The sequence below is a fragment of the Musca domestica genome, unplaced genomic scaffold (assembly GCF_030504385.1).
Source record: "Musca domestica strain aabys unplaced genomic scaffold, Musca_domestica.polishedcontigs.V.1.1 32, whole genome shotgun sequence".
NCBI lineage: Eukaryota > Metazoa > Arthropoda > Insecta > Diptera > Muscidae > Musca > Musca domestica.
This window is the reverse complement of record NW_026712311.1, coordinates 4599341-4615320: the sequence shown is the minus strand read 5'-3', so window position 1 is coordinate 4615320 and position 15980 is coordinate 4599341. Positions and strand designations below refer to the sequence as shown.

Genomic DNA, 15980 nt, shown 5'->3' with positions numbered 1-15980 from the left:
TTCGATTTTAGAAAATATTTTCATGAACTACAATTGTGGATTTTAACAAAAATTTTGCATAGACTATTTTTAAGGACTTTTATTGTCCAAATCGGAGATATTTGAAGATTCCCATACTTATCAAAGATAATCTTATCTAATCTTTAGGTTTTTAATAATGAAAATTCAAATATGTTTAATTTTTGTTTTTTTCATTTTTTATTGATAAATAAATAAGTATATTAAATAAATAAATAATAAATTATACAAATATTAATTATAACTATCACAGAACTTCTCATATTTTACGACCAATTCGAAAATCAGTCAATCGCCTTAAATAAATTGCCTTTTGGGGGGATTAAATTTAACATCTCTAATGTTGCAGACCGAAAACAAATAATTGTTGTTGCTGTCTTTGTTGTTGTGCCAATTGTTGTAAATATGCCAAATAAACGGAATTCCTCATCGTTTGTTCCATTACAGCGGCATTGTATTGCTGTTGTTGCTGGTGATAGGCAATATATTGTTGTTGCCTTAGCCATTGTTCGGCCTGTTGCTGCTTCAGTTGCTGGCGACGTCGCATTAAAGCACTCCCAGTGTTGCGTCTGCGTTTCGAGTTGGATTCCTGGGGTGCAACTTCAGTTGGTGGACAACTGTGTGGCCTCTTGGTGACGTTGTTGATATTACTTCCTTCCTTATCTTCCCATGGACGAAATAGAGCTTTCGTTTGTTTTCTTTTGATTTGTGGCAAATCGGTATTTTTCTCCTTCTGGGCTTGTTGCAATATAAAATCGGCTGTTATGGTCAATTCTTCCTTTTCAATTTCATTGAGTTTTCTTTTAGTCGAATCAAATTTCTTGTGCTGATATTCCTCAGTTTTCACACTGAATTTCTTGTGTTGATAATTGGTAATCGATGCCATTTTATATAATTTTTGTTGTGTTTGATTAACGCTTTAGTGACTTCTTAACCATTTGAGTTGTGGTGGGTGAATAATGTTCTGACTTGCTGATGCAAATTATTTATACGATTTTAGGTTAACATAGGTATCCCTATGTACAGGTTTCCTACTACCTGCAAGGTGTCATTAGGGATCCATACATTTTATTACTCCCTTTTTTTGAGTGTCCGGATTTTTATTACCTAATTACAAGGGATTAAATGCGCCTAGGTTTATATTAGATACCAAATTTATTAAGGTGTTGTAATTACCCTGCTTATACCTCGTAATCCATTTGTTTTTATTTTTATGGGGCTCGCATGCCAATAAAGAAAAATGTTTGTGTGATTCCAAAAGGTGTTCATTGATAATTTGGGATTTCTTGCACAATCATGAGACGTAGAAAATTAAATACCTAGAAAACTTATATTGAAATTTTATAGAGAATATTTTAGTCCTTGAAGAAATCCATCCATCCACAAAGCATCATTTTATGCTTTGTTGGAGATTTTTGCACAAACTCACACAAAGTACGGCTTTAACCCTAAAATCTTATTATTTTTTTTTATTTTAATATTTTTAAAAATGGATCAAAAAGTCCGCTTCGCTTGAGGGTTGAATTTTTCAACTTTTTTTTCAAATCGAGAACATGATGTCATGTAAATGACCGCCGCCTCAGTTTATTGTTATTTGAGCCCTTTTTATGTCATTTTCCATCACTTTGGACAAAATCTCCGGAAATAGGTCCTCACATTCTTGACGGATATTTTCTTTAATAGCTAAGAGTGTTTGAAGCTTGTCGATTATGTCGACCGCGACTTCAAAAAGCCCCACAAAAAGAAGTATGGAGCGGTCAAATCAGGCAATTTTGCTGGCCAGTGTAAATCGCTAAACCGAAGATTAGGCGCCCGGGAAAATCATACTTCAGCATATCGATTATGGCACGTGCAGTGTGCTGTTGCTCCGTCCTGTATGAACCACATGTTTTCCAATCCAAACTCCTCAAGTTGCGGCAAGAAGAACTCGTTGATCATTGCTTTGTAGTGCTCACCATTCACAGTAACCGTTTGGCCCGCGACGTTTTCGAAGAAAAAAGGTTCGATGCCCCAGAAGCGTAAATTTCGCTAATATGCAAATGGCGGTCAGCAGCTAACAGCTAATGCAATTTTCACTGCAGAACGGATACTCTGGGGTCTGCCAGGCGCCTGGCAGCATCATTTGTTGTGCCAGTCTCTTCGATTCGAGCGTATAAACGTCTCAGTGCTTCACCAGTAGGCGTTGGACCGCCAGGAAGTCTGCGACGCAATTCAAGTTGTGCCAAAGTCACCGATCGATTAATAGTCAAATAAATAGTCTCCAATATTCTGCGTTCTGGAGCAGTGTAGCGTAATATTGTTTACTAACGTGTAACTGATTGACATTAGGGGTCAATTGTAAAATTTATAGCATTTTCTGATAGGAGGATTCCTTGTGCGCCACCTTGTATTAAAACTTCTCCAAAAATTTTTAAAATTTTCTTTCCAAAAAAAATATATTTTTTAATCCTTGAAAATCTTTCAAAAATATCCCAAGAAAGTTTTTATTTTTTAAAATCCACGATTCTGGAAAAATCGAAAAATATTTTTTTTTTTAAGTCCACGATTCTGGGAAAACCGAAAAATATATATTTAAAAGTCCACTATTCTACAAAAATTAAAAAATATTTTTTTTAAAATCCAGATTCTGGAAAAATCGAAAAATATTTTTTAAAAATCCACGATTCTGAATAAATGGAAAAATAATTTTTTTTTAAATTCTACGATTTGGGAAAAATCGAAAAATATTTTTTTAAAATCTACGATTCTAGAGAAATCGAAAATTATATTTTTAAATCTACGATTCTGGAAAAATCGAAAAATGTTTCGATATTTTTCAAAATATATTTTTTTTTAAAAATCCACGATTCTAGAAAAATCGAAACATATTTTTTTTAAAATCCACGATTCTGGAAAAATTGAAAAATATTTTTTAAAATCTACGATTCTGGAAAAATATATTTTTTTTAAATCCACGATTTTGGAAAAATATTCTTTTTTTTAAATCTACGATTTTGGAAAAATTAAAAAATATTTTTTTTTAATCCACTATTCTGGAAAAATGAAAAAATATTTTTTTAAATCCAGATTATGGAAAAATCGAAAAATATTTTTCAAAAATCGTAGAATATTTTTTTTTAAAAATCCACGATTTTTGAAAAATATTTTTTTTAAATCTGCGATTCTGGAAAAATTGAAAAATATTTTTTTAATAAACCACGATTCTGGAAAAATTGAAAGCTATTTTTTAAAAAACCACAATTTTGAAAAAATCAAAAACTGTTTTTTAAAAGATACACGTTAAAAAAAACCACGATTTTTTTAAAATATCTACAATTCTGGAAAAATTGAAAGCTATTTTTTAAAAAACCACAATTTTGGAAAAATCGAAAAATATATTTTTTAAAAAATCCACGATTTTGGAAAATCAAAAAATATGTTTTAAAAATCCACGATTCTGGAAAAATCAAAAAATATTTTGTTTTAAAAATTCACGATTCTGAAAAAATCAAAAATATTTTGTATTAAAAATTCACAATTCCGAAAAAATCAAAAAATATTTTGTTTTAAAAATTTACGATTCTGAAAAAATCAAAAAATGGTTCTTTAAAAATCCACGATTTTGGAAAAATGAAAAAATATGTTTTTAAAAATCCACGAGTTTGGAAAAGTATTTTTTTAAAAATCCACGAGTTTGGAAAAATATTTTTTAAAAAATCCACGATTTTTGAAAAATATTTTTTAAAAAATTCACGATTTTGGTTTTTTTTTTTTTTTTTTTTTTTGAAATCCACGATGTTGGAAAAATATTTTTTTTTAATCCACGATGTTGGAAAAATATTTTTTTTAAATCCACGATGTTGGAAAAATATGTTTTTTAAAAATCCACGATTTTGGAAAAATGGAAAAATGTATTTTTTAAAAATCCACGATTTTGGAAATATATTTTTTTTAAATCCACGATTTTGGAAAAATATTTTTTTTAAATCCACGATTTTGGAAAAATATTTTTTTTAAATCCACGATTTTGGAAAATTATTCTTTTCCAAACGATTCTGGAAAAATCAAAAAATATTTTTTTTAAATATTTACGATTCTGAAAAAATCAAACAATGTTTTTTTAAATCCACGATTTGGAAAAATGGAAAAATATTTTTTTAAAAATCCACGATTTTGGAAAAATGGAAAAATATTTTTTTAAAAATCCACGATTTTGGAAAAATGAAAAAAATATTTTTTTAAAAATCCACGATTTTGGAAAAATGTTATTTTAAAAATCGTCGATTTCGGAAAAATATTTTTCTTTAAAAATCCACGATTTTGGAAAAATGGAAAAATATTTTTTAAAAGTCCACGATTTTGGAAAAATATTTCTTTTTAAAAATCCACGATTTTGGAAAAATGGAAAAATATTTTTTAAAAGTCCACGATTTTGGAAAAATGGAAAAATATTTTTTAAAAGTCCACGATTTTGGAAAAATATTTCTTTTTAAAAATCCACGATTTTGGAAAAATGGAAAAATATTTTTTAAAAGTCCACGATTTTGGAAAAATATTTTTTAAAAATCCACGATTCTGTTAAAACTCTTCTAAAATATTGCTTTAAAAATGAAAGATATCTCAATAAAATATCAAGAGTTTGAAAAAGTATTTTTTTAAAAATCCACGATTTTGGAAAAATGAAAAAATATGTTTTAAAAAATCCACGAGTTTGAAAAAGTATTTTTTTAAAAATCCACGATTTTGGTTTTTTTTTTTTTTTTTTTTTTTTTTTTTTGAAATCCACGATTTTGGAAAAATATATTTTTTAAAAATCCACGATTTTGGAGTAATGGAAAAATATATTTTTTTAAAATCCACGATTTTGGAAAAATCAAAAAATTTATTTTTTAAAATTCAAGATTTTGGAAAAATATTCTTTTTTTAAAATCCACAATTTTGGAAAAATGAAATTTTTTTTTTTAATATCCACGATTTTGGAAAAATATTTTTTTAAAAGCTACGATTCTGGAAAATTCGAAAAATATTTTTTTGAAAATCCACGATTCTGGAAAAATCCAAAAATGTTTTTTTTTAAATCCACGATTTTGGAAAAATGAAAAAATATTTTATTAAAATCCACGATTTTGGGAAAATGAAAAAATATTTTTTTAAAAATCTACGATTTTGGAAAAATATTTTTTTTTTTAAATCCACAATTTTGGATTTTTTTAAATCCACGATTTTGGAAAAATAGAAAAATATTTTTATTTTAAATCCACGAATCTGGAAAAATATTTTTTTTAAAAATCCACGATTTTGGAAAAATATTTTTTTTAAAATCCATGATTATGGAAAAAAAATTTGTTTTAAATCCACGATTTTGGAAAAATGGAAAAATATTTTTTTTAAATCTACGATTCTGGAAAAATCCGCAAATATTTTTTAAAAATCCATGATTCTGTTAAAATTCCTCTAAAATATTGCTTTAAAAACGAACGATATCTAAATATAATTTCAAGATTGCGTTAAAAAGCAAATAATTTTTTATGCAAATTTTTTTCAAAAGAATCCATGATTACAACTTTGAGCCCTGAAATGCATTCCAAACCATAAAAAAATATTCTTGAAAATCTAAAAGAATGTCTATTTAAAAATTAATTCTTAAAAAATAGATACGGTTATTGATATATTTTATGATAAATTCGAAAGACCTTTAAACCCTCCCTTTCTCTTTCTTTTCAGTTATAAACAATGCGGAGGGAGAAATCGAGCTGCGAAATATGTATGATTTGACTACAGCCCTAAATACCTGTTCCAACATCAGCCAGTATGAATTAACTATGGATCTCGAAGACATGAAATTGACACAATTATAGATTTTTATAGTTTTATTATCTCTCTTATTATGTAATAATATATTTATTTCATTTTTAATAAATTTTTTTTAATAAAATTTAATTATGAAAACCTATAATTTGTTTTTTTATATATTTTTAAAGTCGCATGTACTTACCCAATGAGATTGGAAAAGTTTATATAAAGCTTATAATGCATTTCAAAGCATGCTTTCAGGCGCCCGGATTAAATCACATTAATTTTTCTACGCTTTACAACACTGGTTAAGCATTGGAAAATTGCTCGACCCGAACGCCATCTATTGATGGGTACGATTAAAATCTGGAAAATATTTTTTCATTGTTAATTTTGAGAGTTCATAACTTCTAAACCAATATCTCTATTAACATAAAAATTAGATCAGACTAAAGCGAAAATGATCTTCTTTGCTACACATTTCTAAAAAATAAATAGGTAACAATACTTGTGTGGGAAAAGTGGAAAAACAACCTAAGAAATCAATTTTCACTTATGCTACCGTCGTACTTTGATCCGAACAAATACCAGCTGAAAGTCTATTCTCTTACCTTTCATATGCCACCAATTTGGTTTCTATATCATCTATAGTTCCAAAGTTATGCGCCAAAGAAAAACCTAATGAAATTTGCGATGTCCAAATTTGAATGTGGTGTGTCAATAGATGGCGCTGTCAGAAAGTCATTGCCAGTGTTGCCATGTTGTGTTAAAATCATCATTTTCATAGATTGTTGATAACTTTTGAATGCGTGGTGATAGCGAAATGATTTAAATGCCAAACTTTAGCTTAGACATTCCTCTTTCGATGCAAAATAAAATATTTATGAAAAAGAATTACTAAGTTGGCGAAAATTACCAGAAAAAAATATAAAATGAAAAATGATGAACTTTTAAGGCACTTTAAGAAATATTTTTATGGATATTTTATCAAGGACTGTCAGAGCTACAATCGTGTATTTTCGGGACTACATTTTCAAGGACTAAAATAGTAAATTTTCAAGAAATTTATTCCAAGTATTATCAGCTATAACCGTAGACTTTTTGCAAATATTTTAAAAAGAACTACCAGAGCTATAACAGTTGATTTCTTAGAGGATATTCTTCAAGAACTTTCAGAGTTGTAATCGTGGATTTTATAGAGAATATTTTTCAGGGACTTTTGTAGCTATAATCGTGAATTTAATAATTAATATTTTTCAAATACTATCAGAGCTTTAATCGTGGATTTGAAAAGAATATTTTTCAAGGGTTATCAGAGCTAGAATCGAGTATTTTATAGGGACTATTTTTCAAGAAATATTAGGGTTTTAATCATGTACTTTTCAGATTATTTTTCAGAGCAACAATCATGGATTTCATAGAGAATATTTTACTATTAGGGTCATAATCTAGGATTTTTAACGAATATTCTTAAAATTCTGTCAGAGCTAAAATCAAGGATATTTAAAGCCTATTTTTAAAGGTCTGTCGAAACTTTAATCTTGGTTTATTAGAGAATATTTTTCCAGGACTTTTGGAACTTTGGTCGTGAATGTTTCAAAGGTTAATTTTCAGGGACTGTTTGAGCTGTAGTCGTGGATTTTCTGAATATTTTTTTAGAACTATCTGGGCTATAATCCGTGGATACTATAAGGAATGTTTTAAGGACCATCAGAGCTATAACCGTGGATTTTAGAAAGAATACATTTCAAGGAATGTCAGATCCATAATCGGGGATATTATGAAGAAAAGGACAATCAGAACTATAACCGAGGATATTTTTTAGGGAAAGTGGGGTTATAATCGTGTGTTTTTTTTTTTTTTTTTTTTTTAATAATTTTCAAGGACTATCAGAACTATAACCGAGAATTTTAATGACAACTGTTTCCAAGGAATATCAGAACCATAATCGTGAATTTTATAAGGAATATTTTCTAAGAATATTAGAGCTCTAATCGTGTATTTCATAAAGAATATTTTTCAAGGGCTATCAAAGCTATAATCAAGAATTTTAGAAGAAAAATAATTACCAAGGACTATCAGCGCTTAATGGAGGATTTTAAGTAATATTTTTAAGGACTATCAGGGATATATTTGCCGATTTTTTAAGGCTTTTTTAGGGATTTTCCAAATTATAATTGAAGATTTTTTGAAGAGTGTTCTCATGGACCATTGGAGCTTTAATCGTGTTTTTTTTTTTTTTTTTTTTTTTTTGTAGAGAAAATTGTTGAAGGACTACCAGAACTGTAATAATGGACTTTATAGGAATAATTACCAAGGACTATCAGCGCTTAATGGAGGATTTTTAAGTAATATTTTTAGGGACTATCAGAGATATATTTGCGGATTTTTTAGGGATTTTCAGAGTTATAATTGAGGATTTTTTGAAGAGTATTTTTCATGGACCATTGGAGCTTTAATCGTGTTTTTTGTAGAGAAAATCGTTGAAGGACAACCAGAACTGTAATAATGGACTTTTTAAGAAATATTTTTCAAGGACTTTATAACAAATATTTTTTCAAGGATTTGAATTTTATAGAGAATATTTTTCAAGGATTATCATAGCTACAATGATGGACTTTACACAGAATATTTTTCAAGTTTTAGCCGGGCTATAACTGTGTATAGAATATTTTTCAAGGACTATCGGAGCTATAATCGAGGATTTTTTAAAGAATATTTGTCAAGGACTATCTATGGACTATATGTTCATGGATTTTATAGAGAATATTTTTCGAGGACTACCGGAGCTACAATCGTGGCTTTTATAGAGAATATTTTTGAGCTATTTGAAACGACTTCGTAAGGATTATTTTTCAAGGACCATTATAGCTTCAATAGTGAATTTTATAGGGAATATTCTTCGAGGACTATTAGACCTACAATCGTGGCTTTTATAGACAATTTTTCAAGGATTTTCTAAGGAATATTTTTCAAGGATCATTTAAGCTTTAATCATGAATTTTATAAAAAATATTTCTCAAGAACTACCATAGCTTTAGTCGCCAAGAATAATTTTCTCCGTTAAGCCCTCTAAAATATTGCTTTCAAAATCCACCAGTATACCCCGAAATGTCTTTTAGCATATTTGTTATTTTTCGAAAAAAAATCTTGCATAAAAATCCAACTTGTGCCTTGAAAATCTATTTATTTTTTAAATTAATCTATTAATGCCTTCAAAAATCATCAAAAAAAATCACAATTATAGGTTCATATTCCTTTTAAGTTATTTTTCAAAAATCCGCCATTGTTTGCCTTCTAAAAATATTTTCGAAGAATAATCTCTAAATGCCTTGAATTTTCCCCCTATTTTGAAGGCTTAGTTCAAATAATAATGGGTATTTTAGGGGAAAATTTTCAAGGCATTGAGAGTTACAGTCGATTATTCTTCGAAAATATTTTTAGAAGGCAAACAATGGCGGATTTTTGAAAAATATCTTACCCAAAATTCCCAAATTTTAGCCTTTATAGTTCTTAAAAATATTCTTTACGAAATACACCATTATAGCTCAGATAGTCCTTGAACAATATTTTTTAAGAAGCTCAGATAGTGTACGGAAAATAATCTTTATAAAATCCCCCTTTATAGCTATGATGATTCATCCATTAAATATCTTACGAAATATACTATTATAGCCCTGGAAAACATGTCTTGAAAATGCACGATTTTACCTCCGACAGTCCTTGATAAAATATTCTTTTAAAATATTTATTCAAGTGCTTCAAAAGTTCATAATTTTTCAACTTTAAATCTTTTCTGGTAATTTTCGCCAACTTAGTAATTCTTTTTCACAAATATTAATATTTTGCATCGAAAGAGGAATGTCTAAGCTAAAGTTTGGCATTTAAATCATTTCGCTATCATAACGCATTCAAAAGTTATCAACAATCTAAAAAAATGTTGATTTTAATGTACCATGGCAACACTGGCAATGGCTTTCTGACAGCGCCATCTATTGACACACCACATTCAAATTTGGACTATGTAAATTTCATTAGGTTTTTCTTTGGCCCATAACATTGGAAGCATAGAAGATACAGAAACCAAATTGGTGGCATATGAAATGTAAGAGGATGGACTTTTAGCTAAAGTTAACTGTACCGAAAATATATGAATAGTTTAAGCAAAAATTGATTTACCAAGTTGTTTTTCCACTTTCCCCACTCAAATAATATTTCTTTTTTATTTTAAATATTTGCATAGCAAAGAATATCATTTTCGCTTTATTCTGAGCTAATTTTCATGTTAATAACGACATTAGTTTAAAAGTAATAAGCTTTTAAAAATAGCAATGAAAAAGTATTTTTTTATATCTGAATCATAGCCATCAATAGATGGTGTTCGGGTTGTGCTATTTTTCAATGCCTAACCAGTGTTGTAAAGTGTGGAAATATTACACTGATTTATCTTGGACGCCTGAAAGCATGCTTTGAATTGCCAAATAAGCTTTATTTAAACTTTTTGTATTAGGAAATTATATTGGGTGAATTCAATAAATAAAAATAAACAAATTATGAGTTTTTTTTCTTCAAAGTTGATTTTTATTTAATATGAAATAAATAAATTCTCATACATTTTTTTAGTAGTTTTTCGTAGATATTAAAACTGTAATAAATAAAAAAAAATAATTGCGACAATTTGATGTCAACTAGACCTCAATTCTCATTCTATAAAAATGTGAAATGAAAACTTTATAAAGGGAAGATGGCAAAAATTGAGGGCTGTACCAAAGTCGCACTTACTTCACAGCTTGGTTTTGCAATCCATTCTTTAGAATTGGGCAGGAAACTCAGAGAAAAAGGAAAGGATGTATTAAAGTTATGTATATTACAGATATAATCGTGGTCTGCTCCGAAAAAATGTATGGAACACTTTTTGGAGTTATTAAATGACATATAATATAAAATAAAATATATCTCGGTTATTGATCTGGGAGGAGGAGGAGGAGGAAAAAAATTTGAAAAATCTACAACTATGACATTGAAAGTCCTTGAAGAACATTCTTTAAAAATTCCACAACTTTAGTCCTTGATAATATTTTGAAAAAAACCCATGATTATAGCTCTGATAGTCTACAAATACAAATCGGATAGGAAGGCAACTCTGATACCCTTGAAATATTATTCAATATTATTTATAAAGATCTGTAGTAAAGGTCTGATAGTTCTAGGAAATCATCATTGAAAACCCATGGTTGTAGCTCTCTTAGTCCTAGAAAAATATTCCGAAAAAATCAGTATTCCATCTTTGATAGGTCTTGAAAAATATTCATGAAAAGATCCGCCATTGTTTGCCTTCTAAAAATATTTTCGAAAAATAATCGACTGTAACTCTTAATGCCTTAAATTTTTCCCCTAGTTCGAATAATAATGGTAATTTTAGGGGAAAAAATCAAGGCATTAAGAGTTAAGTCGATTATTCTTCGAAAAATATTTTAGATGTCAAACAATGGCGAATTTTTGAAAAAAAAATTTATAACAAATTCCTAAAAATCCAAGTTTACTTGGATATCTTTACCCATGATTATAGCTCTTCTGAATGCCCTCGAAAACTTTCCTCAAAAGAAATTCCCGATTGTAGCTCTCAGTGTATTCATAAAAAAAATTTCCAGGACTCTTGGAACTTAATTTGAATACTTTTAAGGACTTTCACGGCTATAATCATGGATTTAATACAGAATATATTTCAAGGACTGTCCGAACTAGAATCTTGCCATTAATACAGAATATTTTTCAAGGACTGTCAGAGGTAAAATTCACGATTTTGGCGTTTCTAAAGATATTTCACGGAATATAACTCAAAAAAAACGTGGATTTTTTTAAGAATGACTATCAGAGCTGCAATCTATACAGAATATTTTTCAAGGACTGTCCGAACTAGAATCTTGCCTTTAATATAGAATATTTTTCAAGGACTGTCCGAACTAGAATTTTGCCTCTAATACAAAATATTTTTCAAGGACTATCAGAGGTAAAATTCACGATTTTGGCGTTTCTAAGGATATTTCAAGGAATATAACTCAAAAAACGTGGATTTTTTTAAGAATGACTATCAGAGCTGCAATCTTGGATTTTTAAAGGATATTTTTCAGAGATTACACTGTGCAACACAAAAAAAATAATTACGAGAAATATCCAAGTGTTGGAGATTTTTCCACAAAGTCACACAAAGTATGGCTCTTTAACCCTAAAATATGTTTTTATATGTATGCTTTTCTCGTGTTTATGTAAAATTCAGAGTCTTGATGTCCTCTGGGTCATATAGTAGAATTTTATGGCAACTTATTTTGTAGAATATTTTCTTCTGGCAGTAATCTTCCTATCAGAAAATCCTATATATTTTAGATTATTTGCCCAATAAGCGGTCGATGACTTTGGCACAACGTGAATTTCATGGCAGATTTTCTGGCCGTCCATCGCCTATTGGTGAAACACTGCTGCCGGGCATGGCAGAGAATATTGCTGCTGTAGCCGAGCATGTCATGGAAGCACCGTCGACCAGATGATGTGCAAGCAAATGGGTATCAGTCGACGGTCTTTACACTGTTAGCTGCTGACCGCCAATCGTGTCTAACATAAGCTCAATCCAGTCTTAATCACCACCGAGAAAAGATAATTTTTCATCAAAAATAATCATAAGTGATGAGGCCCATTTCCATTTTAGAGGGTAGGTAAATAAGCAAAATTTAGGCTTCTGGGGCACTGAAAATCCGCATGTAACCCACGAAGAGCCACTACACCCGCTCAAAGTCTATGTATGTGGCGCTGTTTTCGCTGGAGGAGTCATCGGACCTTTTTTCTTCGAAGACGTCGCGAGCCAAGCGGTTACTGTGAATGGTGAGCGCTACAAAGCAATGATCAACAACTTCTCTTTGCCGGAACTTGATAAGTTGGGATTGGAAAAAATGTGGTTCCGACAGGACGGTGCAACGGCACACACTGCATGTGCCACAATCGATATGCAGAAGAATGCATTTCCCGGGCGCCTAATCTCGCGTTTTGGGGATTTGCAGTGGCCAGCAAGATAGCCTGATTTGACCGCTCCAGACATGTTTTTGTGGGACTTTTTGAAGTCGCGAGCTTATGTGAACAAGCCCCAGACTCCCTCAGCTCTTAAAGATAATATCCATCAGGAATGTGAGGACCTATCACCGAAAGTTTTGGCCAAAATTATGAAAAATGTGATAAAAAGTTCTCAAATGATAATAAACTGTGGCGGCGGCCATTTACGTGACATCATATTCTTGACTTGATGTAAAAAATATAAAAGACCAAATAAAAATAATCCACAAGAAGAATTGAAGTTTTTCATTTTTTATACCCTCAGCCATATGGAGGGTATATACAATTTGATACGGTCAAAACGTGCCTTGTTTTAATTACAGCCAAAAAAAAAAAAACATCGGAAGTTTACTTTTGCGCCACTTTGTATCTAAAATGCACCGTTTCCTTAAAAAAAATATTTTTTTCAGAAGCCTTATTCTATCCTTAGGTCATTATTCAAAAAATTTTTTTAATTTTTTTTTTTAAATCTCCTCTTACTTTATTTTCAAATAATTACAATTTTCTTAAATCTAACATTCATAATTTATATCGAAGGTTTTGATAGGTAAATCTAATAAAATTTATGCCGACTATTTTTTTGCTTGAATTCGAAAGGTTTTACACCATTTCAATACGAACGATTTTTTTTATAAAAATATGTTTTATAATTAATGTTTTTTTTTTATTTTCTATAAATTATTTAAATTTCTAATATCACAGTTATTAACAAAAAGTTTTTTAGTGTTTCCACTTGTCCAGTTATTCGATAACCAGTCACACATCTTTTAATAAAAACAATGCCTCCTTCATTGGCCAAAAACGAAAAGCTGTTGTTGCCTTTGCCAGGCAAGTTGTTGTAAATGTCGCAGATAGAGAGCCGACCTTAGAGATTGTTCCATCATGGCAACATGCTGTTGTTGGTGGAGGATATATTGTTGTTGTAGCATTTGTTGTTCCTGTTGCTTGCGGCGACGATTTAGCAAGCAGGCGAGGGTATTGCGATTCCTTCGCTCTTGTTCCTTTTCGGTACGGGGTTTATTGGCACTGTTGTGGTGGCGCACCATATTCGGATGATAGGGTAAAATATTCGGTGTGATGGGGTTGAGGATATTTGAGACTGGAGTTGTGTTAATTTTGTTGTTATCCTTGCTGCTTTCGATTTCCCATGGCCGAAACAAGGGTTTTATTTGTTTTCGCTTTATTGGAGGTTCTGGTAGTGGTGCCTCCCTTTGGGCCTTTTCCAATATTAGATCAGCAGTGATGATTATGTTTTCTTTGTCTTCTATATTTTCACGTTTACGTTTCATCTGTTGGGCGCCAGCAAATTTCTTGTGGGAATATTCCTCTTCGGCTTTTAAATTGAATTTTTTGTGTTGATATAATTCAGCCATATTTATTCGAATGATTTTTCTTCCTTTTGCCTTATGTGTTGTTATCTTGTTGTAGAGCGGAGGGTGAATGTTGTTGTGATCCTGATTTGAATAATATTTATATCCTTGAGGGGTATACCTGTAAAGGCTACATGGGGGATTTAATTACCTGTGGCATCTGCTCATTATCCCCGATTCGTAATCGGAAGGTTGTTTATCTCAGTTGTGTAACGTTCTCGTTAATCCCTTTAGGGGTTTAAAGTTGATCCGGATTTGTTTAATTACAGGTATTTATTTTTTCCTGAAAGGAAAACAAATCATGCAATAAATACGTGTGGAAGGATGTTGGGAAATAATTATTGAAATGCTAAGCCCAAATAAATTCTGCAATGATTATACCCAACTAAAAGGAATATCAGATTTTTTTTTAATTTAATTCGGAATCAAAAATATGAAGACCTCATTAGAGAGATGTTTTTCATTCGTAAAATCGTATATTTTAAACAACTTTACTGCAAGACATTTCGGAGCTATAATCATGGTTTTTGGAAACATTTTTGAAGACTTAACAGATCCTTGGAATAAAACTCCATATTTTTATGAACAATCATAGCTAAAATCGTGAACTATTTTTTCAAGGACTATTTAGATTTTTTATAAAATATTTTTGTTTGTATGGTTTTTTCAAAATTATAATCATGAATACTGAGGATTCTCTTCAAGAACATTCGAAGCTGAAAACGTAAATATTTTTGAAGATATTTTTTTCCACCATAGTATGGAGGGTATATTAAGTTTGCCATTCCGTTTGTAACACCTCGAAATATACATTTTAGACCCCACAAAGTATACATATTCTTGATCAGCATAAAATTCTATGTCAATTTGTAAGCCCGTCTGTGGAAATCACTCCGAACGAAATGAAGTAGGTTGATAAAATTTTACTCAAATGTGTATTATGTCTGCAGGACTTTTGGTATTGAAAATGGGCCATGTAGGTCCACGTCTTCGTATAGCCCCCATATAACGGTACCTCCCGATATTCTGTTTTTTTTGATGATTTTAGTGATATTATTCATCTAATAGTTTCAAATGTGGTATTTGAAGTTCGTAGTGGATACTACAGCCTATGACACGTCTTTGTACAGCCCACATCTATAGCGGTACCTCCCGATATTCGGTATTTTAATGATTTTAGCGGCATTATTCACCGGAATTGTTTCAAATTTGGTATTTGAAGTTTGTAATGGATACTACAGCCTATGACAGAAAATTGTCATTTTATAACCCCCATGGTACCACCCTATATTTGGGATTTTGATGATTTTAGCTACATTATAAACAGATTTTTTCAAGTTTCGCATTTAAATTTGGATTTTATTTTTTTGAAAATTGCCAAATTTGTACCAAATGGCGGAGGGTATTCAAAGTTCGGCCCGGCCGAACTTACAGCTTTTTTACAAGTTTTTTTTTTGAAGGCGCATCAAAGGCAAAAATGTGGATTTCTTTGGAATCTTTTCAAAGGCAAAGCAGAGTCTAAATTATGTATAATTGGGAAAACGTAGCAGAATCCAGAATAGTAATTTTTTAGTATACCCTACACCGAATGTTTTCTCATCGGAGAAAATCAAATTCGGCAGTTTACCACTTTCGGTCAAGCGAAGCAACTCTAGCCCTTTTGAGTCTAATTTCTTTCTGTTGCGGTGTAAGTTCTTGCACTTTTTGCAATTTCAATGG

The 15980-nt window shown here is 30.3% G+C and overlaps 2 protein-coding genes across 3 annotated transcripts in view; both read right to left on the bottom strand.

Annotated features, from left to right (window-relative positions):
* Positions 1–355: 355 nt before the first annotated feature.
* LOC101890460 (putative transcriptional regulator cudA) lies at positions 356–904 on the bottom strand. Its single transcript, XM_005175136.1, has one exon. The coding sequence runs from the start codon at positions 902–904 to the stop codon at positions 356–358; it is 549 nt and encodes a 182-aa protein (XP_005175193.1).
* Positions 905–13352: 12448 nt separating this feature from the next.
* LOC101887396 (protein Mabiki-like) overlaps positions 13353–15980 on the bottom strand; it is an 87009-nt gene continuing 84381 nt past the window's right edge. The window contains exons 2-3 of one of the 2 annotated variants that reach the window (XM_005181558.4): positions 14413–14544; positions 13353–14345 (exon numbers count right to left, since the gene is read on the bottom strand). In XM_005181558.4, the coding sequence (XP_005181615.2) occupies positions 13680–14345; positions 14413–14421 (675 nt within the window). In that variant the 5' untranslated portion in view covers positions 14422–14544 and the 3' untranslated portion in view covers positions 13353–13679. Of the gene's footprint in view, positions 14545–15980 lie in introns of both variants that reach the window. The other variant, XM_020036083.2, reaches the window with a different exon arrangement.

Coding starts and splice junctions, on each gene's coding strand:
- LOC101890460 (XM_005175136.1), bottom strand. CDS start 904: ATGGCATCGATTACCAATTATCAACACAAGAAATTCAGTGTGAAAACT.